This window comes from Nematolebias whitei, chromosome 12, assembly GCF_014905685.2.
Source record: "Nematolebias whitei isolate Nwh7 chromosome 12, NemWhi1, whole genome shotgun sequence".
In the NCBI taxonomy this organism is placed as follows: domain Eukaryota; kingdom Metazoa; phylum Chordata; class Actinopteri; order Cyprinodontiformes; family Rivulidae; genus Nematolebias; species Nematolebias whitei.
This window is the reverse complement of record NC_056509.1, coordinates 39307617-39323233: the sequence shown is the minus strand read 5'-3', so window position 1 is coordinate 39323233 and position 15617 is coordinate 39307617. Positions and strand designations below refer to the sequence as shown.

Sequence of the window (15617 nt, the reverse complement as noted above, 5' to 3'; positions counted from 1 at the left end):
ACTTTATATAAGGCATTTTAAACCCATCCCACAGGCCCACACTCTTGCAATATTCTAAACAATGTTTCTAAACTCTAAAAAAAAAAAAAGCTCTAAAAGAGCACAGCATGTCATGATCTCCGCTCTCTGCCTCCTGCTGCACTCTGCTATCGCTCTCGGCCACACCCACTTCTCCGCTGCAGAACGGAGATATGACACACTGCAGGAGGAAGCTTCTCCCGCAAGCTGTTGGATGCACTCAGGTGCTGAATAATTTAAAATAATTTATTTTAAATAAAACATGCTGATTGTGCAGCTAATCCATCAGTCAGCCAATTGTATGTTATGTCAAATCTTATTTTGAAAAGCCACGTTAGAGCGAGTCCGCGAAAAATGAACCGCGAAGTAACGAGGGACTACTATACTAAGTTTGAAAACCAAACCTATAAGCTTACTGTCACAGTTAAAAGTTTTAAATATTAATTTCCAAAATGGCTAAAAACAATTGTACGCTCACCCCTCCAGGAGTGCTTTCAGTTCATTCTCCCAGCGCTGCCGCACGCCATCGACCTCCTTCGGGACGCAGTGGTGAAGGTAAAAGAGGCCGCAGACGAGCTGGAGGACTTGCCTTCGCCACCGCCGCCCCTCTCCCCGCCTCCCAACAGTTCACCACGCCGGCAGACAGAAGACAAAGGTGTGCAATGTGAGGAGGAGGATGAGGAGAAGAAGGACAGCGGCGTGGCGTCTACCGAGGACAGCTCCTCCTCCCATATCACCGCCGCATCCATCGCGGCCAAGGTACCAACACAGAGAGGAGGAGAGGGGAGGGTCTACCGTTCTTTTAATTTGATCATTCCGTCCATTTCAGTCTGTCATTTTTGTCAAACAGATGTTAAAAGTCTCTCATGTGGCATTTTACATTACTCATTGCCAGTCACTAAATAAAGGTGTGAAACCAAATAAATGTAGTTTGTTTAAGAAAACGGTGAAATGAAACAGGCTCTGAGATCACAGAGACATCACCAAATTGATCACTGTGAGCTATGTGAAGTTTAGTTTTAATACTATGTCGGAAAGTACTTTTAAACTTTTCTTTCACATCTTCAAACAGACATGTTTCCTTCCGTTGCTTCAGCCGTGCATCATGTCAACTGCTGCAGTCAGATAACTTATTGTGACGCAACATGTCTCAGTCCTTATGTGGTCTGCAAAGTCCATTATGTGAAATGTAGCATCTAAAATTTAAGTTGATTTATTTATTTACTTTTTGCCAAAACACATTTTTACCAGTATGCGTGGTATGCTTTGCTTCATTTTACATTTTCAATGATCCTGGTCCAAATAAATACTCTTTTTTTATAGAACTTTTTTGGTAATTTTAGCAATCAGAAAGTTAAATATTGAACCAAAAATTGTTCAGTATTAGATCATATCATATACATCTGACTTTAGTGGAGTTTTATACAATGAAATGCAGGTTGCTTTGTGCTTATTGGATGCTTTACCAAGCCGACATTTATAAACTTTTAACACGTTTTGTTGTCCTGACTGTTGTGTTCCTGCATGCATTTTCACATTTATGTGTAACATTATGTCTTCATGTCACCTACTAACCCTGAGATACAATTTTTTTGTTGCACCACAATGAACTGGATGACTCTAGTTCACCTTATGTCATTGTTTTCACTGCTTTAACCTTCAATGTGATCTAAATGACAGACTAGGGTTTTTTGTTGTGCACACTTATTACGAGAGGACGTCTTCATGCCCTTCATCGTATCCTGTCCTGTCTGCAGCCTGGACCCCTCTTTATGGCTCTGTTGTCAGGGTAACATCCCACCTCATTGTCCAGATAAATATTGGTAAGACTCCACCACCCATTTCATTTGTCATCAACATGTCATTTCTTTATTAGCTTTTCATATTCATCATGTCCAACGTTGATAAATTAAAGACAGTGAAATATAGTTTGTGCACCTTTATACATTTTTGAGTCTGGATTACATAAATATCCATGTTTATCTCTTTAAACCCTCAATATTGGTATTGGTGTTACTGGTACTTGTGTTTATATGAAAGCCTGTCTATATCTGTGTGTGTATGATCTCAGATCCCAGACTCCATCATCTCACGGGGTGTGCAGGTGTTGCCCAGGGACGCAGCCTCTCTCAGCACCACGCCCTCCGAGTCGCCTCGCGCCCAGGCCACCTCCCGTCTCTCGACTGCTTCCTGTCCCACGCCCAAAGTGAGTTGTGAGACACTGACATACAAACTGAATCTTCTTGTTTTTGTTTTAGTAAAGGTTTAGATTTTTTTTATATTATTTTCCTTTACTGCTCCTTTTTAAAGAATTAGACCTAATTGGTGGCAGACAGTTTTCTGTTGTAAAAAATAAGTCATATTATTTTACTGGGTAAAAACGCCAAACAATATATCTCAACACAACTGGACTTGTGAAACAATAGTTTGAATGGCATGAAAATAAAATTTACCAAAGTTGTCATGGAGATCAATCTGTTGAAATGCAAGCTAGCAAGCTGTGGAAGTTTCCTTGTTCTTTGTGTGTGGGATTTGGTTGAAACAGCAGGTTGGGATTTAATGCTTGGATGTTAACATTATTATCCTTAACTTGTGTTGCAGTTTGTTTGCTTTTTACATGTATCCACACCATGGCTTTTATGGGATACTTGAACCTTTTTTTCAGTTTATGTACCTAATTTTCATTCATCGTCTTCTTGTGACTCTTTACTAAAGGTGCATACACAATTCTTCCTTAAAAGACAACAAACTGTAGTGTAAAATGTTGAAGTATCCTGCTTTGTTCTAACTAATCTCTCCTACAGGATTTTAAATTGTGAAAAAGCATCAGGGCTCTCCCGCTCCGTCTCCCTTTCCCGCTTTCTTTCACTTCATCTGTCGGTGTCACATCTCCATGTGCCTTCTGGACAGCAGGCAGGTGCCTTGGGAATGGAGGATGAGGTTGCTATGGAAACAAAAGGATGGGGTTTTAGAGGCGGAAGGAGAGAGGGTGGGAGGGCAAGTGTATAGACAGGTCATGCAACAGAGGGAGCAGCTAAGAGGAGCAGTCTGTGTTCTGCTGAGTCTTTGGGTAATTGTTATTCTACTATATCTGGGGTCTCAACCCATGGTTCTGGAGCCACATGTGGCTCTTCAGATCCTCTGAACTGGCCACTTGTAACTTTGACTAATAACAACATACAGTAAACCGTAGTAATTTGTTTATCATTTTTGACAGGACATAGGTAAGTTCAGCTTCCTGTGTGAACCTTTTTTTAAATTGAAATTGGGCATTATAAATACACTGTGTGCTCATCTTTATATCATTTTAGTACCAAAATTAGCTAAATATAGCTCAGATTGTTACTAAAATGTGTTTAAAATATGTGATTTGTTTTACTTGTCGATATCATAGTTTGTTTTTCTTATTTTGTTGCAACTTTCTTTATATACAGTAGAGTTGTTCTCCAAATTCACCAGAAAGTTTCTCTCTTTTACATGTAAGTGCAGAAATCTGAGTTTTGTGCATCTATTGGATATGTTCTTTGGCTATGACATTGTCTCCACACTGTTTCACTTGGATTTTAGTTGTCTTGTTGTGGCAGGATCGTTTTATTCTTGTTTAAAATTCATTTAGACAATAGCAAACACTGTAATAACTTCCATAGTGTGTTTTATGAGCTTAAAAATCAGAATCATAATCAGCTTTATTGTCATTGCACCGAAGCGCAACAAAATTACATTATCATTACGAAATGACCACCAAAGAAAATAAATTAGATTTAGTTTGTTTTTACCATCATACTGTAGCTGTTTCCTTTTTAGGTTTCTTATATGTAGTTGTGAAAGTAAAATGAAGCACATGGACAATTGTCCTGTATTTCGTTCTGTTTCTACAACTTCTCTAAACACCTTAAGCTGTTCTTTTCATCTGCTGTATGGTCTGCTTCCTGCTTGTTGTGATAACGGCCCATATCGAGTTGGAAGTGATTTTGATTTCAGCCGAGGTGCACAGAGGGAAGTAGTAAATAACTGGATGCTTGAATGCTGCTATTGGCTTTAGTGAAGCAGTGATTTCTTTGCCATAGCTTTCACGTACAAACAAGTTTTTCTCGATTCAGTCTGTCACAACACACAAGTCCACCACATTAGTGAGCATTTGTGTTTGACCTGAGTGTGTGGACTCGTGTATTTTTGTGAGTACTGACAAAGCAGATGGCTAACATACTTTAAAGGTGTACTGCTTTATTTGTTGAGATTCTCATGCAGGATTTTTCCCAGAGACAAGCTGCCATATGTTCCTTCAAATTCCCCCTTTGCAAGCAGCTGCCGACAGTGTGTACACTATGTCCCCTGAGCCATAATGGCGCTGCTCGCTGATGCTGTTTGTGTCATAGTGGCTTGTGCTAGTTTGTTATTTGGATTTTGTTGACAGCGTCTGTGCAGCGCCTTCAACAGCAGAGGGTATGAAGTAGGTCTAATCTTTTCTTTGCCAAAGCTAACGTCACGGTTTACGCAGCAAAACGCAACCAAGACGATCGTATGACAAATAAAGCATATAGAAATACACACAATGTCTGCATTAGCATTTCCAGCTTAAGGGTCATTTGTCGTTATGGCTCTGTGTGTGTGGCTGTTTTTGTTTATGGAAAAGGTAAGTGCATTAGCATAAATGATACCAGCATTTCTTGAAGGGATGCACACCACTCGTCACCATGCACACTAACGTTTTCCACAAAGACCTTGCTTACAGCACTTAGAGTACATGTTGGTGGTGACTCTGCCTCTAATAAACCAAATATCTGTAAAATGAACTGAGATGAAGCCGTTTGTGTTTACTAAAGGTGATTGTCTGTGGTGGATATCTCGAATCAGGTTAAAACTAAAAGTTAATCTTTCATACTTGTACATCCAATTGATACTTTCTGAAAGTTTTATGAAAACTTACCCACTATTTCAATAAATATTTTGCTTACAGACCAGATTTACTCCTATATTTGACTCCAAATTTTAAAACAGAAACCTTGCACAGTCTGGTAGTGCCTGAAGTATGTATTATAGATAACTCTTAGCTACTACCACGCTAAAATTCAACTCACTTTCTATAAGTTGACTGTTTTATAGCTATTTTTGAGCAGGCTAATGTTGGTTTCCTGTCGCAGCATGGCGTAATATAAGCAATGAAGGTAACTCTTTATTGGTATAGAATCACAGTTCATGTTGGTCTTTATCCCACATGCATGTTAAAGTCACATGCACTCATATGTTTACATGTGTTGAATGAGCTGTATTCCAACATTTTTCAGTCAGGTCATCTGGACAGTTTCTTTTTTGTGCTGAAACGTTTCGCCTTCGATCCGGAAGGCTTCATCAGTCAAGGAAACGCACAACACAGAACTGATTCGTCCCCCAACAGCTGCATTGTTTTTGTTGTGCACTTGTTAAACAAAGAGAACAGTCTCACAACTGATGTCCAAACCCATTTGTTTGCAAAGCCACAACTGAGAACACGCACATGCTGAGTAAATTTACACCCACACAATCATTCTTAAGGAAAAACGTGTTTCTCAGACATGTAATGTACACAAAGTCAACAACTGCAAGGAGGATTGCAATCTGAGCAGCTCAACAGACAACTCGTGTTCCCAGATTTTCTTTGCCTCTTCTGCAAACTCAGACAGATGCAGACAAGCATGCACCCATGCACAAGATTTACAGAGACTTGTTGTACCCTTCCACTCCTGTGAGCATTTATTACAGTTATGTAATTTTGTTTGGATTAATGAAGCACATGGGAGATGTTGCTCTGACCCAAAAGGACGGTAGGCAGTGTGTGTTTGGAGGTTTCTCTCCTGTTCCTGCTTTAGTTGTTGTCACCCGCTGCAAAAGGAGAAGGCGGGCGATTATGTTTGTTGCCCACGAGTGTGTTTGTTTGTATGTACTAGTAGCAAAATAACTCATGTTATGGTGTAATTGTAAATTGTTCTATAAAAGACAAGTTTTACTGAAGTAAAAGTGCAGGTATGGTAGAATAGTAAATAAAATGTCTCAGCTTTTAAAACAAGTAAACATAGGAAATGTCTATTTAGTTATCTTTGCTCTTATGTTCTTTGACAAACAGAAGTGGTCTAATGTCTTGAAAACGTGATTAGAAAAGTATTTCTTTTGTGCCAGGCCTGAACAAGAAAAAAAACATTTTAAAAAAAGTCTCATGCCCAGTCTGAAAGAGATGGGCTCAACTCATTTTTATGTGTCTTAAAAATTAGTTTCATTGTCTGCTTATTTGAGAATGTACCAATAAACCAGACTGTATGAGTGGTTCTTTAATTTGCTAATAAGAAATCAATATTTAAATTGAAACTATTTTTAAACTAGTGAATGAAATTATAAATATTTAATTCTCACCAGAGCTTTCATATTTATCACCTTTGATGTGTAACTGCATACCTTCTTTATCGTCATAGTAAAGCATACGCTTCAAAACATCTCATCGAGTTGACAGATGTTGTCATTTATTTTGATTAAAAGGTTTAATGTTCTCAGCCTCTTTCAGGTCCACATTCTGCAAAGGACAATGCATCATTTTGTTCTGGTTGTATTGTATTTTTTGAGGAATGGTTTTGAGTCAAGGTCAGGGCTTATGGAGATCCAGTCCTCACTCTTGATTGAACTGCAGGAAATAACAAACAGCTGAGTTATTAGACTCGGTCCGTGCCACTTCTATAAGCATCAGTGTTGACAGCTCGTTGTTATTCTTGTTGTTGACCAAAGCCAGAGTGGTATTTTTGTCTGTAAATATACTAATGATATATAAGAAAATAGAATTAGAAGATTTATTTTGCTAAGTAAAATGACATGCAGTTAAAAGAAAACATAATAAGTATACAGTAGTCCCTTGTTTATCGCGGGGGATCTGTACTCTGAAGCCCCACGATAAGTGAAAAACCGCAAAGTAGGAATATTAGTGCAAGTAGTAAGTAGTAGTTTATTTTAGTATATATATATATATTAAAGCATTTAAACCCTTCCCATACTCTTGCAATATTCTAAACAATGTTTCTAAACACAGAATGTCATGAAATCACCTCTCTGCCTCCAGTTGCTCTCAGCCACGCCCACTTCTCCGCTGCAGAGCGGAGATCGTGACACGCTGCAGGAGGAAGCTTCTCCTGCAGCTGAGGGCTGCGCACAGGTGCAGCAGGCGCTAAACAATTTTAAATATTTTATTTTAAATAAATATTTCATGCTGATAGTGCAGCTCATCCGTCAATCTGCCAACTGTGTGTCTTGTCCAATCTTACTTTGAAACACCACGATAGGGCGAGTCAGTGAAAAACGAACCATGAAATAGCGAGGGACTACTGTAGCTTGGCAGATGGTAGTGCTGAACACCAGGGTGTATATACTTTGTACTGGTATCAAATAATAAATACTGCCATTTTTACTTTGCTAGCGCTAAATGATAAAATTCTATAAAATATTAAAAATGCAATTAAACAGCCTATATATATATATATATATATATGTTTGTTTGTTTGTTTGTTTTTTATATGTACTTTAGAACTGATCCTTTTTGTAGCTACAATTTCTTCACAAGATGAAAGCTTAGCTGGTCTATGTTGGAATACCAACTTAATGAAAGGTGAGCATGCATCAGGATATTAATGAAAGGAGTTGCTACAGTGGCTTTTGCTGAACGTTGCTTCTAAATAGTCCACCCTCTGAATTCCAACAACCTTTAAGGCTAGGAGTAGTTTTTGAGGCTCAGTACAGCTAACAGCAGACCATAAGTCTGCTTCTTTGGTCCACTACGCTGAAAGAAAGAGTAAAAAAGCACAGACGCTACAGGTTCATGGTCAAGCTGTGGGTGCAGATAAAAATTTTGAAGTGGGATAACTCAATTCTGGCCTAAAAGTAATGTGTTTTTCTACTGCAAATCAGAACAGGTCACTGAAGGACACTTTCAAACCTATAATCCCAAACAAAATGTTTGAGCTAGTACTGGTCTCAAAACAGGTTAAAAAAAAAGGATACTTAAAAATAATACATTATTTAGGGACATACAGGTGCTGCTCATAAAATTAGAATATCATGAAAAAGTTCATTTATTTCAGTAATTCTATTCAAAAAGTGAAATATATATATTATATTCATTCATTACACACAGACTGATATATTTCAAATGTTTATTTCTTTTAACGTTGATAATTATAAACAACAACTAATGAAAACCCCAAATTCCTTATCTCATAAAATTTGAATATTACTTAAGACCAATTAAAAAAAAAAAAGATTTTTAGAAATGTTTGCCAACTGAAAAGCATGAACATGAAAAATATGAACATGAAAAGTATGAGCATGTACAGCACTCAATACTTAGTTGGAGATCCTTGGAGATGATTATTTTTTACATGATGATCATCAGAATCCTAACAGAATTGTATATACTGTATATTTTTTTAAATCATGGAACTAATCATCTTTGGTCATTTTTGCGCCGTGTTTGCTTGATCACTTCTTTGGGCTGTCATTTTGAGGTAACAGCACTTAATCAAGTGAAAAAGACAAAAAAATAAAAAATCTAATGTGGTTTCCATGGTGACTTGAAAACCATTCATCCAATTTTTTTTCTTTTACCTGTTTTCTTCTGAATCACGGGTACCACGGGTTGCAAATCCCATCACAGGGCCACATGGAGACAAGCATCCACTCACTTTTTTTTTTACCTGCACTTATATACGAACCATTTTAGAATTACCAACTTACCTAACATGTATGGTTTTGGTTAGTGAGCAGAAACCGGAGTACTTGGAGAAAATCTACAAATGGACCGGGACACCGCCACCTCAAAGTTCAGTGTTTTTTAACTTAATGACTTTTTTAGTTGAAAGATTCAAACATAAATAATTTTCACAGAAAGCATTTGTTTACCTCCTGCAGTAGGATTTGTTTTTACATGTCTGAGGCATCTCTTAAATAGATCAAGAGCATCTTTTATACAACATGACTGGCATTTATGGCTATAAATCATTCTAATGATTAGTTTTTTCATTATATTTGCAACTTATGTGGAGAATAAAACATCACCTGGTGCATTTTTTCTCTTTTACACTATGCCATTAAACTCTTTTCTCTGTGTTCTGCACAGTTTTCAGCACTTCTCCAGCTTTTAGGGTTTATTCCCCTGCAGAAACAGCAGATAAGACTTTGTTATATGACACTGACTTCTCCTGAAATTATTCACGTTTGTTTTTACCCGACTGTATTGACTGTTGATTCATTGTTCAGGTCTGCGTGTCCTCAGCCAAGGCAGCAACTAGTTATGTGTTATTGTCCTCTTCCAATGCTGTAAAGCTCGTAAAAGTGACTCCTCGTCTCCTTGCTCACTGAAGGTGTTGAGGATTTATGATGGCGTGAGTGAGAATAAAGAAAAAGATGAAAAGAAAGGAGTGGGAGTGAGAAAAATAGAGAGAGTGAAAGAGAACAGGGAGCTAATGAGTTGAAGACAAGGGACTGAGAGGAGAGGTGAAGAAACTGCACACAGTTACTGTTTGGACAGCTAGGCTTGTGCTGCATGTTGTTGTTGTTGTTGTTGTTTGTCAAAATGTATTCATCCAGATATGGACCTCAACCTGGACTTTGCACCTTCCTCTTTCAGTCACTTCAAATAAATGAGAGTGACAGATAAGTGACAGATATAGGGAGGAGCGATGTGAGAAAGAATCACATTTCCTTTGGCCAACACAGAAACATCTGGAGATACAAACCTCAGTCATGCGTACACATGTGCAGCTGCAGTATACATCTTCCTCCTTATCATCATCGTTCGGCTGTTTGCTTTCCTCGCTGCTCTTTCGCACTCTTATGCGTCCTTCCCAACCCAGCCGTCCCTTCTTGGTTCTCCTGCTCAGGCTCGCTTTCTCTCGCTCTCTCACACAGTTGGTGTAAAAATGTGTGTGTGCGTGAGCGAGTGTGTTTGTGTGTGCAGTGGAGCTCATTCTGTTTCGACTCCAGGCAGAGGATGGTAAGTAATGTCTTTCCTTCTGCAAATCAGCGTGAATGTTTACAGGGGTTTCTTGAGTCCAGAGGGTTGTTTGAGTGTTTAATAAGTGAAGTATTTGTGTTATTATCTTAGTGGGCACTGAATATTACATTCTGTGTTGAGTGCATGTTTTGTAAATATAATTTGAGCTCCTCCATATGTAATTTGTGCGAGTGTGTTGAGTATGTTGATGCCTGAAGGAGGTACGATGTCAGGGCATGGATGAGTTTAGGGGATAGGAGGCTGAGTTATGGAGCTATGGGACTGTAAAGTGTCTGTGGGCTGCAGAATCAGGAAGATGAGGAACAGACTTGTGTGCTAGAAGTTATTGTTTCAGCTGTGTTATAAGGTGGCAGACACTGTTACATAAAAAAACCCCGAGACAAAACAATCTCATCCATGTAAGGAATCTGTTAATTTAGATGCTGTTTTCATCCCGTGAACCTTACAAACAGAAACAAGAGATCCCTTGATCCTGCTGCTGTTTCTTTGTCCCTGAGGGTACCAAATGTTGCCTTCTGGGCAATAACATAACAGCTTAGCTGCAGCGCTACTGTAAATGGAAATGAGGGCGATATGGATGAAGAAGTGTGAAAGCAGCACCATCAAAAGCCATGAAGGCTTTAAACAGCTGACAGGAAGAGACAGGAAGATATTGATGCAGGTTCCCTCAGTGTGTGTGAAGAACAGAGACTCACAAAAACTGTTGATGTCACTTTTTGCCTCTTTGGACAACTGAAAATCATCTAATGTCATGTAATTAGTTAACGACGTTTTAAAGAGAGACATTTCTAAGTTCCCGAACAGTCTTGGGATGGATTAGCAACAGCTGTTATAAAATTTAGAAATTGTAGCAAAATTTCTTTGAACATGTTCAAATTTCAAACTGCAAGCTTACACCTCATAAGAAGAAATTGAGAAATTATTTCTAACCTTAACTTGGGCCTAACTTAATTTTAATCAGTTTACCTTAACAAAAACCAAGGAAAGAAAATGTGACATGGATTACTGTATTTTTCGCTGTATAAGTCACACCTTTTTGCATAAATTTGCAAGTTCTGCGACTTATACACCAAAGTGACTAATATACTTTTTTTTTTCATATTTATAACCCAATTTTTGTCTGAGATCTGACGATTTTATTCATTCTGACATGGAAAATATTGAACACTACCATTTTCAGCCGATGGAGGGTGCTCGACTAATTAATGGGTAAAAGTGGCTATTAATGAGTCACTTGGTTTGCCATACTAAGCCACCTTCATCTCGCTCTGGAACTCCTGGAGCAAACGTCAAATCAGCTGCATTTCGTCATGCCGCCCTGGTGAAATGCAGCTGAGTTGACCATTAAAGTGCAATTACTAAGGAAAAGTTAAACTGAGACACACCTTTGCTATAACGTCGAGCAAACAAATAATTGTTTTTAGGTGGCTATATTGGTCAATTTTGACGAAATGCACAGCGAGTCCTCCCTCTGCACTAGACCTGTCATTTCTAACCCGAACCCGGAGCCCGGCCCCACCCGGCCCCGATTCGAACAGGGTCGGGCCATAATAATGTGCTTAATGTGAGGGCCGGGTCAGTGTCTGGCTTTTTATTGCGTCAGGGACACACGCAGCCGACGATCCAATTATTTGACAATATGGCTTGCTATACTATCACCTGCTGCATGCGGTCATTTGACCGCATGCTGACCGGCCAGTTGAAATGGATAAAACGTTCAGTTAAGCTTCAGATGGACTACTGCCAGCGATCCATCAGCCCAAATGGACGTTCATTCAGCCGCTGCACTCAGCGGACGCGCGCGGCCATTGACCCAAGCAGGTGAGATCACAAAATATCTGACATGTCAGAGCAGGATGCAGGCAGAAGCAGTTAATGTGCTTGACGGGTCCTCAGCTCTGATCTTCTGCCCCCTTTATTCAGCCATGCGTGTCTGCTGACCGTTAATAATAGTCAGTGGTATAAACAGTCAAAGATTAATTAAAAATGTCAGGGAGTTGGGGGGATTCGGGTTTGAACCTGTAATTACTGTTAATTTGTTGGTTTTGGTGGGGTTCGGAGCTGTTGGCTATGGACTGGGGCCGGGTCGGATCGGATTTTTTGGACCTGAGTGCAGCTCTGCTCTGCTTGCTCCCGCTTCCACAAATCGGCTTTTGAAATGCAACTGATTTGACCATTAAAGTGCATTTATTAAGGAAAAGTTAAACTGAGACACACCTTTGCTATCATTTCAAACAAACAAATTTAATTGTTTTTAAGTGTTAATCTTGTTAAATTATTGTTAAAGTCCTCCCGTGCACGCTCCTGCGGCCGCCATTTCAGCCAATCGATTTTTGGCACAACACCGGCCCACATGTCCTGGTTGTCAGCGGTGACACTTAACAAACGCGACACATCAGCAGTGACACGTAATAGATGCAACTTATACGGCAAAGCGACGTGTTTATGTTTTTCTCCACTTTATTAGACATACCATATTTGGACTGATCAGAGTCAGAGTCAGAGTCAGAGTTTCTTTATTGTCATTCGCACCTCATGTGGTACATGTGGTGGAGCGAAAGTATGTACACAAGGTCCCAGTTACATCCAACAATAAAATGTATAAGAAAAACAGTAATAACATCTAAGATATGAACTAAGAAAAACATCAACTAAATATACACTAAGCACTCATAACATAAAACATTGAACATCAGCACAAACATGAACATGAGTCTGTGAGCAGATGTGCACGCATGAACACATCAACATTGAAACAGATCAGCAGCAACATGATATGGTTTTTCACAGTGATTATTCTAGTTAGAGATTCATGATTCATGTTCATGAGATTCATGATGTGACTTGTACAGCGATTCGACGTGTACAGCGACAAGTACGGTACTTTTCTCTCTTTTCTTTATTTCATCTAGTTGTTGTCATATACGTTAAAGCAAAAGTGCAATTCTCATGAAAAAGTTTTCCAAGCTCAGCGCTCGAGGGCAGTTTGGAGGCTGCAAATATAAATAACCAATGTCAGTTAGGCTTCAAAGAAGCACATAATTTTAAAGCTCACACTTTTGCCAAAAGTGTCTTCTTTGATCTTTGTTTTGTTTGAAGGAAACTGTTTGAGACCCAACAGCTCAGGCCTTTCAGTATCAGGTGGGGTGCAATGGTTTTATTTTATAGAATGGTTTGTTATATAATAATGTGTGAACTATATTGTTTCAGAGACAAAATGAACAGAGTTATGACTGAAGAAAGTATTATTTATCTCTTATTATCATAGAGACATTCAGCCTTTCTTTGTTTCTTTTGGCTCAACATATCCTTTCACCATTTTGCTCAAATCTATGTATTCTTTAAATTACAAAAAAGCAACAAAAAAAAGTGTTCATTGTGCTTGTTTGGGTTGTTTGACATCCACGTGAAGCCTGTTAAGATCATTCAGTATTTATATGCGTTATGATGAAGAACTCCTTCCTGTTTTTAAACAGTCCTGAGTTTGCATGCAGTGTATGTGGATTATATTTGTCTCGAGTTAGTCACACATGCCAACTCAGAGTTTTCCTTAAGGGCAATGAAAGATGGAAAAAACACAAAGGAGCTTTAAATAGCGAGACAGAAACAAAAAGATGTAGTAGTTAGAAAAGGAGATAAATAGGAAACAAAATGAAGTAAGAGGGATGGATTGAGCAGCTGTACTGAGCGTGCTCACTCACCATGTGGGCTGCGAAGAAGCGGGGGAGACTGGTGAGCAGCACATCATGTGCCTGTCAAATCAGCTGTGTTAGCTCTCACTCTCTGCCACGCTGGAAAATCACTCGATAGCTCATTAATGTCTAATAGACGTGGAGAATGAGGGCAGCTGTAAGAGGGCGATGATGAATGTCCGAGGCTAAACGAAGACGCACGCAGCTCATGCTTCTGGTGAGCTGAGGCTGCTGGTCATTTTGCATTTCCTGTCTAACATTCACACTATTGTTTTCCTGTTTATAGTTTCTTCCGTATGTTTGTTTTTTGCAATCAAACCACTTAGGCAAACATTTTGTTTAACAAATATCTAAACGTTCAGTCCAATCGAGAATGCTGTGCTATAACTTTTGGTTTTTGTAACTTTTATATTTTTTATAAATATACATTTAAAATAAAACAAATCCATAGAAACCATTGAATTAAAAAAAAAAAATTTAAAGCATTGTTTTCTTTTAAATCTGTTTCATTGTATTTGCTTCTTTTTAAAAAAAATCTTCTTATGCCCCTTTTCACTTTTAATAAAGTTTTTGTTACTTTTAGCTTTTAGCTACCACTTCCTACTTTTTTATTTTAGCTTCCATGTTCTAGTTTCATTCAAAAACAGTATGTCAGATAAATGTAAATGTAAATATAATTCTGTATATCTATTTTTTTCTTTTAAAATACTTTTATTTAGACTAAAAATGTCCTCAGATTTGAAGAATACGACTAGACTAAAATCTATTAATTGTTTTGGTTGAATTAAATGATTAGTGAAAAATACATGTGATGAAAATGTATCCTAATTGATAATACTCAACAAGCCCATTGGCTGATAATTTGTGTGGATAAAGTGTGTATCCAGGGTGTATGTCTTCAGGGTTTGAGAAAGCTGTAACCCTCTGTGGCACATAGAGGTGGACTACTGAGATTTACGTGCAATGATTTGATTTGTTTGAACAGAGATTATTATAAAATTAAAGAAATTACCCATTGTGTGACGAGTATAAACTCAATATGTTAGAAAAGACAGAAAGTGCAGTCGGAATGGTGATGACTTGAGGTTTCTTGCTGCTACAATATTAAGAGAATCTAATAGTTTAATTTTGTAAACTGAGCAGTGACTTTGAGGACAACTGCTCTGAATGTAAAGCAAAGGAACAGACTGTATGTATCTAGACATCTAACCGGAACTTGGAAGCTGAAGCCAGAACAAGACCAGTTTCCTGTGGGCTGTTTTCATTACAAGCTTCAAGTTCTGCCCCCTCCATGTAAACAAATCGAACGTTGACCTCGGTTAAAAAGAAATAAAAAATACAAAATAGAACAATGTGTACAGTCTTGATCAGGTCTCTCTTTTAAAAAAGAGGTGTTAATGTTAAGAGTCTAAATAAAAAATGTAACCCTATGATTGTGGTGGTGGGGGGGGAGTAGGCGGGACTTAAAGTAGTGCACAAACTCTGGTTCCAAAAATACAACATAGGTTCAATAAAGTGAGTCCTGTTTGCTTCAGTTCCTAATGATGAGCAGGCAGGAGCACTTTGTTTATAAAATATACAGTTTATGACGTGAATGCGATGTTTGTTTTACAAAAACTTTTTATGTCATCAGAAATGCTACACATTCATAAGGAAAGTTCATGATTTGCCCAATGCCGTTACTTATAATTCTTACGCAGCTTGGCACCTTTGCTCCTCAATAATGTTGTAAGAGATGTACAGTAGTCCCTCGTTTATCGTGGGCGATCCGTGCCCTGAAGACCGGCGATAAGTGAAAAACCACAAAGTAGGAATAGTAGTACAAACAGTAAGTAGTTTATTTTAATATATATCTATATCTACATATATATATATATATATCT

General features: G+C 38.3%; 1 protein-coding gene across 1 annotated transcript in view; it reads left to right on the top strand.

Moving 5' to 3' along the window:
- Positions 1 to 15617, top strand: part of gphnb (gephyrin b) — a 137540-nt gene that overhangs the window by 86310 nt on the left and 35613 nt on the right. The window contains exons 7-8 of the mRNA XM_037685907.1: positions 505 to 777; positions 2090 to 2224. Coding sequence (XP_037541835.1) covers positions 505 to 777; positions 2090 to 2224 — 408 coding nt within the window. The remainder of the gene's footprint in view (positions 1 to 504; positions 778 to 2089; positions 2225 to 15617) is intronic.